Below are 13,367 nucleotides of genomic sequence, written 5' to 3' on the forward strand. Positions count from 1 at the left end.
CCTGTCTTCACAGAGGGAGTCGCTGTGTGACCATCTTGCCATCCCCACGGCCTCCAGGGATGGATTAGGACTATAAATGGGGCCAACTCCCCCACCCCACAAAATACCCCATGGGACAGGCTTTTCCTCCCAGCCTGGTCTCCTTGATCTTCCCCACCTAGCTTCCAGATAGACTGTTTCATTGTTCCAGGGAGATGGCTGGTCCTCTTGAACCTGCGGGCCTGACTTTAGGGACTTTGCTTTAATACACCACCAGCACTCTCAAAGGAAGCCATAAGTAAGCTTGGATGGATCAGGTTTTTATTGGTAAATATCGAGAAACATCAATTTCAGTGCACACAAACCCACACAAAATATTTCCATTAATAATAATCAATATGTACAGCTAGGCAAGGTGCTTGAGAATTTAGAGTAAAAAATCCAGGGAATTAGGCTTGTTCCAAATGGGCTAGCAAATGAGAAGTCAAAACACGTGTGATTTGTTGATTTAAGGATATTTTATTTTGTATATTCTGACATGTGATGCTGATAGTTTAGGTTTTAATGGTTATAAAGCTTTCAGTTTTGGAATCTCAATGCCTATTGTCATTAATTATTATTTGGCACCACCACCTCTTGTTTCCCACAACGGTGACAGTTTAAACTGATGAAAATGCTTACAAATAAACCTCAATATTCTCAAAAATAAAAATTGAATTCTGCCAAGCCTAGTTGTAAGCAAGGAAGTGACTCATTGCTTGTGGTGACCTTGATGTGGTGCCTGGGGATGGTATGTTGTGCATTGTAGGCCTCTTGTACCCACCTAGCAGCCTGCTAGATGATTGGATACACAGTTCTAGCCAGTAGGACCAGAGCTGGTAAGGAAGCCCATAGCCATTGGAGCGTCTGTACTGGCTTATCTACAGAATAGGACTGTAGCTCTGGACTCAGCTCCCCTGTCACGGTAAGGGGCACTGTTAAATTGTAAGCGCTGTTTGTTCTCTGTTTGTGCAGCGCTTGGCACAATGGGGTCTTGATCTGTGCTTGGGGCTTATAGGCACTACCGCCCTACAAAGAATAATTGTGTTACAGGTGATCCCAAGGCAGTGTGGTGTTCCGTGTACTGGGGGACTGGGCTTTCCAGATTTCCCAGGCCGATTTTTCGCTGTGCTGCACAGCTTTGTTACAGATCTTGTTCTAGAAGCCAGAGCTGCCATGAACCAGTTCTACCCACCCCTTTCCCCCTTGATCCCAGCTGCAGAAGAGTGACTCAAAGCCAAGGGTAGGTTGCACCAGGGACACAGAAATGTGTTTGCAGCAAGGATGGTGGCACTATGGGGAACTCAGCCCAGCATCCCTCCAATTAAAGGATCCTGATTAAGATACTAGGGGCTCACGTGGCCTTTCTCCTCCTCTCCCCACACCCTGGGAGACACGTCCTCTGGATTCTCTCCCCCTTTTGTTTTACAGAAGAGGATGTGGAGAACTTTGACGTGACGACCCTGTCTCAGGATGTGTTGCGGAGCATCGAAGCCGACAGCTTCTGGTGTATGAGCAAACTACTGGATGGCATACAGGTAAGTGCACCGGGAAATGGGCCTGAGCAGATTTCTCTCTGCTCCCCTCTCTCTCTTAGATAGCAGTCCCAGTGTCCACCCTCTGTTTTTGGGTAGCCATCTGTTCCACCCTCAGGCCGCACCCCCAACTTGAGTGACATTCCTAGTGATCTCCCTGTACCTAACCCCTCTGGTTACAGGCTGAATCCTGTCTAGTTTTAGAGGCTGGGGACTCAAAGCCAGGAACTTCCCAGTTCTAATCCTGGCTCAGCTACTGATTACTCAGTAGCCTTGTCCAAGTCACTTATCTGTGTCTAGTCCCCTCTCGTTCCTCACAGGGCTGTTGTGCTGAGTTTATTCTTGACCCACTTCTAGCCTGGCTTCTGAAACGGCTTGTTCAACGATTGGCTGCTAACCTACTTCCCCGCACACAGACTCACACATCCAACACCCCTCTTCTCTAATGAGAACTGTCCCCATGCGTATGCTCTCTGATCTCTCATGCCTCTTGTCCCCCAGTAAACATACTGCATCTTGTTCCCCAGACACGTGCAGCTCCTCACGTCTCTGCCTCTCATTGCCCCATAGAGCTGCAGACTTCTACCCCTCCCTCCTTGGCTTGTGGTCCCACAGAGGCCTACGGACCTCCTTGATCAGGGTCGCAGAAAGACACATGGACTTACAAGTGCAGAAACAGATGTCCTCTGTCTCCTTTATTAAAAACACTCCCCTCTTTTATCAGGATCAACCTTCCTAACAAAGTGAGAATTAAGTACTCTCTCTTTCTCTGCCTATTTATGTCCCCATTAAAAAGGAATTTTGCTCTGTACGCTCAAGATTGCTTTCCTTGCGGCCTGACACAAATTCACTTATTTCGAGATTTCTCAAGCGTGCTCTCTTGTGATCTGAGCCCCCTGTACGTAGCAACAAAACACACAAGACACATCGAAGTCGAACACCTTCCACTTAAAATAGAGTAATTACCACTTAGCATCAATTGGGGGATCTCAAAGCACCTTACAAAATTGCCCCTGCTTTACAGATGGGGAAACTGAGGCACAGAGGGGTTGAGGGACTCACCTAAAGTCACAGCGTGAGTTGGGAATAGAATCCAGGCGGGAAAGCCTGGTCCTATGGAAGTCTACAGCACAAAGCCAGTAGGGTCAGGATTTCATCTCAGGTCTCCTGATTCTCAGTCTGTATATCTAACTACTAGACCGCCCTGCTCACTAAGCAAAACTCTAATGCTCATGTTTTCCAGGGATTCTGGCTTACACTGGGCCTGGAAGAGCAGCAGGGAAGTGATTTCAAGAGCAGAGGATCCCACCACCCCAAACTTACTGTCTCCTGGACAATTCACATCCAGGGACTCTTAGCAAAAGTGTGACAGCTGATCTTAGCGATCCCAAGAGTAGGCAGAAGGAGAGCAGGTCTCTTAGCTGGGTTCCAAGCCCCAGGATGCTTTCACTACAGTAGCTGCTGCCTTTGACTCTCACTGTCTTCCTGCAGGATAACTACACCTTTGCACAGCCAGGGATCCAGAAGAAGGTCAAAGCACTGGAGGAGCTAGTCAGCCGGATCGATGGTAGGTGGTGAGGAGATCCGAATGGGAGCAAGGCAGTAGTGGGAGGTCATGCTGTACGCACCTCTTGTTTCTCACCCCCTGCAGTTTGATGATAAGAACATGAGTGGCCAGACTGGGTCAGACCAAAGGTCCATCTAGCCCAGTGTCCTATCTTCCAACAGTGGCCAATGCCAGGTGCCCTAGAGGGAATGAACAGAACAGGGAATCATCAAGTGATCCACCCCGTCACCCATTCCCAACTTCTGGCAAACAGAGGCTAGGGACACCATTCCTGCCCATCCTGGCTAATAGCCATTGATGGACCTATCCTCCATGAATGTATCTAGTTCTTTTTTGAACCCTGTTATAGTCTTGACCTTGACAACATCCTCTGACAGAGTTCCATAGGTTGACTCTGCACTGTGTGAAGAAATACTTCCTTTTATTTGTTTTAAACCTGCTGCCTATTACTTTAATTTGGTGACCCCTAGTTCTTGTGTTATGAGAAGGAGTAAATAACACGTCCTTATTTACTTTCTCCACACCAGTCACGATTTTATAGCCCTCTATCATATCCCCCCTTAGTCATCTCTTTTCCAAGCTGAAAGTCCCAGTTTTACTAATCTCTTCTCATATAGAAGCTGGTCCATACCCCTAATCATTTTATTGCCCTTTTCTGAACCTTTTCCAATTCCAATATATCTTTTTTGAGATGGGGCGACCACATCTGCACACAGTATTCAAGAAGAAGTGAGGTTCTTATCCACGAAAGTTTATGCTCCCAATACTTCTGTTAGTCTTAAAGGTGCCACGGGACCCTCTGTTGGTTTTTACAGTATTCAAGATGTGGGCGTACCGTGGATTTATATAGAGGCAATATGATATTTTCTGTCTTATTATCTACCCCTTTCCTAATGATTCCCAACATTCTGTTTGCTTTTTTGACTGCCGCTGCACATTGAGTGGATGTTTTCAGAGAACTACCCACAATGACTCCAAGATCTCTTTCTTGACTGGTAACAGCTAATTTACACCCCATCATTTTATAAGTATAGTTGGGATTATGTTTTCCAATGTGCATTGAATTTCATCTGCCATTTTGTTGTCCAGCCACCCAGTTTTGTGGGATCCCTTTGTAACTCTTCACAGTCGGCTTTGGACTTAACTAGCTTGAGTAGTTTTGTATCATCTGCAAATTTTGCCACCTCACTGGTTACCCATTTTTCCAGATCGCTTAGGAATATGGTGAATAAGACTGGGCCCAGTACAGACCCCTTGGGGACACACTATTTACCTCTCTCCATTCTGAAAATTGACCATGTATTCCTACCCTTTGTTTCCTATCTTTTAACCTGTTACTGATCCATGAGAGGACCTTCCCTCTTATCCCATGACTCCTTACTTTGCTTAAGAGCCTTTGGTGAGGGACCTTGTCAAAGGCTTTCTGAAAATCTAAGTAAACTATATCCACTGGATCACTCTTCTCCACATTCTTGTTGACCCCCTCAACGAATTCTAGTAGATTGGTGAGGCATGATTTCCCTTTACAAAAGCCATGTTGTCTCTTCCCCAGCAAATAGTGTTCATCTATGTGTCTGATAATTCTGTTCTTAACTATAGTTTCAACCAGTTTTCCTGGTACTGAAGTTAGGCTTACCGGCCTGTAATTGCTGGGATCACCACTGGAGCCTTTTTTAAAAATTGGTGTCACATTAGCTATCCTCCAGTCATCTGGTACAGTAGCTGATTTAAATGATACGATACATACCAGTTAGTAGTTCTGCAATTTCACATTTAAGTTCCTTCAGAAGTCTTGGGTGAATAGCATCTGGTCCTGGTGACTTATTACTGTTTAGTAATCACTGATTGCAGTTATATGATGGGTCTTTTTTGGTGAATTCAACAGGGTGGAAGTTGTTGATGGACATGATTTCCCTCTGGAATTCTAGCATACACCCTGAGGCAGAGAGCAGGCTTGCGATTCCTCTCCCATTCCCCATGAGGTTCCCATAGACCAGTGGTTGTGCCAGATGGTATCTGGATCAGAACAGAGGCTACAAACCATGGGAAGGGGTTGGAAGTGGGGCTTGGTTTGGAGAGGGGAAGTGCGGCGGAGTTAGTTGGGACCGGTGTGGCTTGATGAGGAAGGGGGCTGGGTTGGCTGGAAGGCATGCGGGAGGTGACATGGTTTTGGTGGGGTGGATTAGGTGGCAGAAGGCACACAGCTGGGGTCATGGCTTGGCAGGGGAGAGGGCTCGGCTGGAAGGCATGTGGACGAGGGCACGGTTTGGCACGAGTCAGACTCATTTGGCCAGAGAGCACATGGTAGGAGGGACTTGGTTGAAATGCATGTGGGAGGGGGCATCATTTAACAGAACAGGACTTTAATACACATGGTAGGAGGAGGCTTGGTTTAATGGGGAGATGCACTTGGACAGGGGAGGGGATTGGTCCTGAGGGTGCTTTGAGGGACAGGACATTAGCACGCAGAGCCTTGGGCCCCATGGGGATCCAGATGTGTAATGGAATGTGCTGTTTCAGAGCAGGTACACAATCACTTTAGGAAGTATGAGGTCGAATACCTGCAGTTTGCCTTTCGCTGGATGAACAATCTGCTGATGAGGGAGCTCCCCCTGCGCTGCACCATCCGCCTGTGGGACACCTACCAGGTACGTAGGACTAAAACTTCCCAGCCTCCCTGTTTTTTGCCCTAGGGCAGGCCCCCAGCTCAGCCTCACCAGTGGTGGGTGTGGGGCAGCTGCAGTGCTAGGAAGGCTCTTGCGCTCATAGAGATGGGCAGCAGCAAAGTGAGCTGCTCCCTCCTCTTGTCTGCCTCGTTGTGCCTGCCACAGGCCTGATGTGGGGAGAGCTTGGAGCAAAGGCAGGCTAAGCTGGGCCTGCCAGTGCTGTCCTCGCGCTGACTCTGCTGCAAGGATTGACCCAGAGTTTTGTGTCCTTTCCAGTCGGAGCCGGAAGGATTCTCCCATTTCCACCTGTACGTCTGTGCCGCCTTCCTGATCAAGTGGCGGAAAGAGATCTTGGATGAGGAGGACTTCCAGGTGAATCCCTGGGGAGCAGCTCCGCTGGTGGGGAGGAGGGCAGGCGACATAATTGCCCCCGTTGGGTGGTTTATGTGTAGGTGGTTAAACATCAAGCAGTGATCTATCAGATCATAAAATCTACACCCAGGTTCCACCCCATAACCACGTAACAGAGGACACATGGTTGGTTACACTGAGCATAGAGCAGAGCCAGGTGCTCTGGGATCCTCTACCACAGACTCACTGTTTGACCGTGTGTCTCTTTGTGCTGTGGTTCTCATCTGTAAAGCTGGAGTGTTAATACTGTATTTCACAGTGGGGTTGTGAGGATCCGTTAGTGCACCTCTGACAAGTGCTTTGAGATCCTCTGGAAGCTGAAGAGGGGCATACCAGGGTATGTATCCAACTCTCACACAGAGATGGGTATGCAGTTATTGCTGCTGCCAGGGTCTGAGCACTGCAATCGTTTCAACTGACCAGGGAATGTGAAATCTATTTGGATAAAGAGGGAGCAGTTCATGTGTGCTGATATCAGGCTTGTTCGCTATAAACACTTGTGTGCTGCAGACTTGAGGTATGAAGGCTTCAGTGCATCAGGAAAAGGGCTGGGGGATGTGACCCCATTTTCCATGGATAAGTGAGGATGGTTAATGAAGGGTCCGCTGTCCACCTTCAGGTGGCCGCCAGCATGCAGGAGGGATGTGTGTGTCTGTGTATGTGCAATGCTGATGAAGCTATGTCTATCTCTGCCTTCAAGACTGTGTTCAGATCTAGTGTAAACAGGTGCAACTCCATTGACATCATGGAGGCAGCATGGTAGGCATGAACAGGGCACTGGACTGGGGCTCAGGAGACCTGGGTCCTATTCCCAGCTCTGCTGCTGGCCTGCTGAGTGACCTTGGGCAGGTCACATCCCCTCTCTGGGCCTCAGTTTCCCTCTCGGACCACCTTTGTAAAGCACTTTGATATTGATGGATGGAAAGTGCTCTGTATACTAAAGCTAGAACACAGCATTATTCAGTGCTGCTGTGTCTGCTCATATGAGATCTAAATTTGCCCTACAGCTGGAATTCCTGCTCCACTGCCTCCCAAAATAAGAAGCCCTTTTTCCTTGTTTCAGGGTCTTCTAATGTTGTTACAAAACCTACCCACAATACACTGGGGCAACGAAGAGATTGGACTCCTCCTTGCTGAAGCCTACAGACTCAAGTACATGTTTGCAGATGCCCCCAATCACTATCGCCGATAGGTGCCAGGACTCGGTCTCCCCACCCCGGCCTGATCTAATCACTGTGGCATTTCATCGTCGAAGTCCTCGGACACGCTGGCCAGGAGCCACTCCTAGCTGTACAAAGCTCACATCGACTTTTGTCTTAACTCTTATGTGTGCCTGCCTGCCACTCCATGTGTGGATGTGCCACTCAAACGACCATCAGTATTCCATGCCGTTCTGGTGGCCCGAGTCTGGGGGGAAAGGACGCAGAGAGTGGCAGCTTCTGTGGCTTTAAGTATAAACTGAGCCAAGGATTGAGCCTCTGGATGTCCCCGCAGGCCTGGCCTGGCTGTCACCAGCCATCTTAGCCTTGCTGCCTCTTGTTAACCTATCCAGGCACAGACGCGCGCACACACACTCCCAGCTGGGTCCATTTTCCCTTCAGACACAATTTGATCCAACTCCCAGACGAAAATGCCTTACCAGAGACCTGCCCGGGTGGAACCCTTTCTGAGGGCGGCAGTGCTGTAGGATGCAAAAAGCTCTCAGGGCCTAGCTTCACTCCAAGTGTCTGAAGAAACGCAGCACTTCAAAGGTAACAGAAGATATGCTCGCGCCCTCTCTCTCTTCCTCTCATGCAGCACATGGGTGCACACATGTTGTGGGGGGTGCACGTGTGTGAGGGAGGCTGGCCCATCCATGCACTGTCCTGAGTGACACATGTCCACTGGACAAGACTCCTCCTGTGACTGATCTGACCTGCTGTGCGCACAGCCCCCCACCCCACCCCCCAGCAGGGCTGGCAGGGGGGGAGCCGTGCCTCTTGAAATCCTCTTTCCATGACGACACTCCTCTTCCTCCAAGGCATATGTGTATATTGTGGTCTTGTGTATATGGGTAAGAGATGTACAATATACGTCTTCTGTTTGTAGCAGATATGATTTTATATTTATAATATGCGTCTCATGCGTGCAAAGGCTGCCTAGGTTCAAGTACGGTAGGGCTCCGGTCTCCTCTGGCGTTCGGGGTTGCCGAGCTGTAGGCATTCCTGCACTAGCACATTGAGAGACGAGTGTTGAATTTCTATTAGGAAAACTCGACTAGAAACTTACAAATCGTTTTCAAGTGGCCTCCAGTGCAAGAGGGGCTGGGTATTTTGAGGAGATGGGGGAGGAGTAGCCCCTAGAAGAGCCAGGATGTGAATTGTGGGGTGTTGGCTAATCTTCTCCACACTTGGCCGTGCCCTTGTGAAGAGTACTCCAGTAATCTCCCCAAGCACAGTAGTGTGGCTGTCGTCTGCTGTGGCGGCTTGGGCCATTACTGTACATCACTGCAATATCCTTGTTAAAGGGGAATGAGCATCAATCTGCTTCTTTTCTCCTGCCTCCCTATCGGATTGTCCCATTGGCTCTTCAGGGCCATGAAGAGAAAGGCCTGGGCTCTCTTGTGTGTCTGTCTGCGCTCCTGGGGAGCAGAGAGAACAGAGGAGATGGCTTATGCCCACATGACTCCTCCCTCTCTACCCTCCACACACAGACCTTGCCTCAATGTGCTTTTAAAAACCCAAATTTGAATGTTTTAATGTAACATTTTATTCCTGCCGGAAGGCGCCATCTCAGTGCCAAATGTTGATCTTTTGGGGCCAATTTCTTCACAAGGGGAGATCCTTCTCCTCTCCCCCCCCCTCCCCCCGCTCCAAGGGGTGATCTCGGCATGTCCCCTGGGGACCAGAGCGCACTGGTTATTATTGGAGTTGTTGTTCTTATTGGAAAGAGAGTCCCAGTGGCGTTAGTCAAATAACAATTGCTGGAGAGGCTGGAGGATGTGAGAACGTAAAAGTGAGAGCTGTGTTGCCAATAAAACTCCAACCAGTGTCTCAAGAGTTGCTTTCCTAATCTGGAGTTGTCGTCTCAGGCATTCTGACTTTACTTTTTTTGTGTGTGCCTTTTGTTGTTTTCTCTGAGAGAGCGACCCGATGGTCATTAGTTTAACATGACTAATTAAAAAACAAAAACCCAACTAAATCGTGTGCCAGAAGCTATTTTATTTGTTGGTGGGGGAGTGGAGGGGTGTAAGTGAAACTCTGCCACTGGACTATTGGGTGACCTTGGGCAAGTCACTTCACCTCCCTGTGCCTCATCTGTCAAAAGGGGATAACGATACTGACCTCCATTGTAAAGAGCTTTGAGGTCTTTGGACGACATGCTATATATAAGGACTAGAGATAATGATTGTTATTTACTAAAGGTCTTCAAATAGATGGACTATTGCTTCCTCTCTTCTCTGAATTAACCTCCAGCCTCTAGCGCTTCCAGTCTTGATTTTAAAAACTCCAGGTCTTTCTAAAAGATAGGCTATAGTTCAGTGACAAATGATTGGGCTCGATGCAGGCATTGCTGTAGTTGAGGTTCTCTGGCCTGTGTTATGCAGGAAGTCAGGCTACATGATCATAATGGTCCCTTCTAGCCTTACATCTGTGAATCTAGACTCCATAAAACCTGCGTCTCTTCTAAATTAAAGATTCCATATGAATCTTACTGCTGGGGAAACGTGCTGCGGTAAACACCATGGAAGCTAAAGTTCCCAGTGCTGAGACAGGTACAGTGTGGGAAATGGTCTGGGGGACATATACCCACTGGCACCTGGACCAATTCATTAGGCCATTAAGTGGCTATTACTGTGGCCCCTAAAGGCTCCATTGTGCTAGACGCTGTACGTGCACATAGTACAAGAAGAACTCACCATCTAAATAGACAAGACAGGCAGAGTGGGGAGTGACTGCCCCAGGTCTCAACTCCCTGGCCAGGGCCCTGTCTACTAGACCATGCTGCCGCCTCAGATGGTGACAATTTTTGTCCAATACTGACCTGAGTTGGGCTTAAAGCAGGACCTTAAAGAGCAAAAATTCCATCTTCTCACCCGTTCCCCTGAGCCATCCAGCCTGCTGACTTGTCAAGGAGCATGCAATCGTCTTCCTATGCCTGCCTGAAAAAAAATCATAAAAACACTAAAAGGGCCATAACTTGTAGAAGCATCGTTTAATTTTTATCAAAATTGGCAGAAAGCTTCTAAATACAATTGATAATGCAACTATGTCCTCAAAACAGTACTGCTTTGGAACATCTGGAAACTGTTTAGCCCCAGCTGATATATTTTATGCATCTTCCTATATTTTTTGGCCTGCAGTTAAAGCTAAAGTGTGTAGTCACATGACATCTTGTCATTTATAGAATGGACTGGTTTGAGAAAAGTTTTATCTCTCTACTATTTTTATGACATTATGCAACTAAGACCTCTAAGTTTTGATGTTATGTGCTCAGCTGGAGAAAAGTCTAAAACCCACATAATACAATTGTAATTATCTTACTATCACTGAATACAAGAACATTACATGTAAACTACTTATATAACAGTAATGACTCGTAGTAGAAGGGCTATAGAATGTCTTGTGTGACTAACAAAATATAACCACATACTCTTATGTAGCCCTACATAGAACTATGAGCTACTGCATGTCTAATGCAACTCTCCTTTGAGCTATATTCACTCAGAAAAAGTTAAAGTAATTTGCATAGTTGAAATGTTTCTAACACACCCCTCAGAATCTGTCTCTGATGTGCTCAATACACACTTGCTACACTCGGCACTGTCACAACTGCATGCCTCAAAGCCCCCCAAATCTTCCCTGCAGCATTTATATCTCCTTGTTGCACAGCTGCTCACACAGCTATACTGCAGAAAGGGGAGGATGGCTGCTGGAGCAGGTTGGCGGCACTATCATTGTAGGAGCCAGCTATCCCATGCTATCTATTGCCCATCCCTTATTGACAGGGGACACGAGAAGATATTGAACTGTTGCATGATTGCATATGTATGACTGATAATTTGCACCTTTCAGGTGCTACCCGAAGGAGGCCATTGTTCCCGTTTTACTGCATGTTATCCAGAGATGCTTGCTTCTCCCCCCAGGACAATAAAGATACCAGTGAGCCATAGGCTGCTGACTCTGAAAAAGCTGCAGCTGGCTAGACTTGCAGGGACCTACCTTCAAATCTTGCTAGTGAAACTGAGCAAGGACTACTTGTCAGCCACTGCTTGGTTCTTTCACTCTCTGGTTAGCTCAGGTCTGTCCATGTCCGGAATTCAAAGTAATGGTCCTAATTTAGAAAGCCATCAACAGGCAGAGACGTAGCTACCTCCCAAGACTGTTGGATCATCTTTGATAGATGACCAGGGCCGAGCGCTTTTGCCTCTTTGCCCTCAAAACTGCTCACTCAGTAGGTAATGGGAGCAGGCTTATAAATGACAGCATGCAGTTAGGTTACTGACACCCCCCCAGCTGCTATTTCATGCTTGTTCTTGGGATGGGACAAAATCACTCTTTTTTTGCACAATACTAGGGGCAAAAATGAGCAGGGTTCACGTAGAACAAGCCTCCCTAGCCTTCCCCTCAGCCGACCAACAGCTCCAAAAGCCAGTAAGCCCAGCATTAGTAGACTTTCACTTTGGTTCTACAAAGTGGAGCTGCTGTGAGCAAGACAGGGAATGCCAGCCAGTGCAAGAGACATACAACGGCTGCAGTAGCATTTCTGTTTAAAAGTTAAACTATGCTAGTAGAAGGCTTTGGTGCAAATTTGTGATCATAGTCAAGGAATTCTTGAGATACAGCTCCCCTCTCCTCCTGGCAAAGGACTTGTGCTTAATTTTAAAATGCTCTAAAATGCAAATGCAGCACCAGCTTGGCTTGAGAACTGGTATGCCAGATAGAGATCTAGTACAGTGTTGGGGTCAGTTGGTGACTAGAATCTCCCTTTTCCTCTGACCCAGAGAACTCCAGCAGAGTTTTAGTTGGAGGTACAAATAACACTGAGCCAGGGAGTAAACTGAGAATGTGTGTGCTCAGTACCTGCTACAACCCCACACCACACAAATCAGGGGAATTACAGGCATACTCAGCCTGTACCATAGGAAATCTTGGTTTGATTTCCCTCTCTATGTGATGAGAAGGGATCATACCAGAGAGTTCCCTCAGTCTTTCCTCTTGAAGCTGTTCCACATTAGTTCACTATTAACTGGGCTCACACAAGACTTAAATATGAGCAGCCCACTCTAGCATAGTGGTTAGCATCTACTACTAGGAGGTTAGTAACCCTAGTTCAAATCTACCCTCTGGCTGTTGAGGAGATGGGATCTGAACAAGGAGCTTCCTCAGTCTTTCCTATTGAAGTTGTTTCACTTTAATTCACTATTTATTGGGTTCAAACATAAGCAGCCCTCTCTAGCATGGTGGTTCGGGTCTGCTACTGGGGGGCTAGCAACTCTAGTTCAGTTCCCCCATCTGCCAGATGGGATCTGAACAGGGAGCTTCCTCAATCTTGCCTATTAAGGCTGTTCCACTTTAATTAACTACTCATTGGGCCAGCTAAAAAGCTAGAATCACTCTCTAGTCCTATAGTTAGGACTCTCACCCAGAATGCAGGCAATCCCAGTTTGAGTCCTCCCTCTACCCCTGAGATGGGGTTTGAAGAGGGTTCTTCTCTCTCCCAGGTGACTGATGTGGGGGGGTCCTTGTTTAAATCCCCTCTCATTCACAGGAGCCATTGTCTTCCTGAGAAAGGAAGGGGGCTTGAACTAAGAACCACCCACGGGGCGGGCAGTGGTGGGGCAGTCCTTGGGATGTGGGAGATCCAGCTTCAAGTCCCCTGGCAGAGGGGAGACGGGATCTCCCACAGTCTGGGACACGAGTGATTCATTTTTATTTTTTTCCTCCTGCGCCCACTTAATTAAAAAACAAAACCACCTAGGTAGCAAATCCCTTCATGGCAAGAAGAGGTGGGTATTGAACCTGGGCCTCCCCCACCACCACCGCTCACTACCATAACCACTGAACTAAGGAAATCGCCTCAGAGCTACCTCTGGCCTTGGCCCAATTAATAATTAAAGTGGAAATGTTGTGACAAAGAGCAACCCACACATGTAGCTATTAAAGGGGTAGTAGACAACATGGTGGGGGG

The 13,367-nt window shown here is 47.6% G+C and overlaps 1 protein-coding gene across 2 annotated transcripts in view; it reads left to right on the plus strand.

Moving 5' to 3' along the window:
• The window catches only part of TBC1D22B (TBC1 domain family member 22B), a 40,595-nt gene extending 31,223 nt beyond the window's left edge, over positions 1-9,372 (plus strand). The window contains exons 9-13 of one of the 2 annotated variants that reach the window (XM_034767450.1): positions 1,450-1,556; positions 3,045-3,120; positions 5,641-5,768; positions 6,063-6,158; positions 7,261-9,372. In XM_034767450.1, the coding sequence (XP_034623341.1) occupies positions 1,450-1,556; positions 3,045-3,120; positions 5,641-5,768; positions 6,063-6,158; positions 7,261-7,389 (536 nt within the window). In that variant the 3' untranslated portion in view covers positions 7,390-9,372. Of the gene's footprint in view, positions 1-1,449; positions 1,557-3,044; positions 3,121-5,640; positions 5,769-6,062; positions 6,159-7,260 lie in introns of those variants that run through there. The other variant, XR_004645380.1, reaches the window with a different exon arrangement.
• Positions 9,373-13,367: the final 3,995 nt, after the last annotated feature.

This window comes from Trachemys scripta, chromosome 4, assembly GCF_013100865.1.
Source record: "Trachemys scripta elegans isolate TJP31775 chromosome 4, CAS_Tse_1.0, whole genome shotgun sequence".
Taxonomy (NCBI): Eukaryota; Metazoa; Chordata; order Testudines; family Emydidae; genus Trachemys; species Trachemys scripta.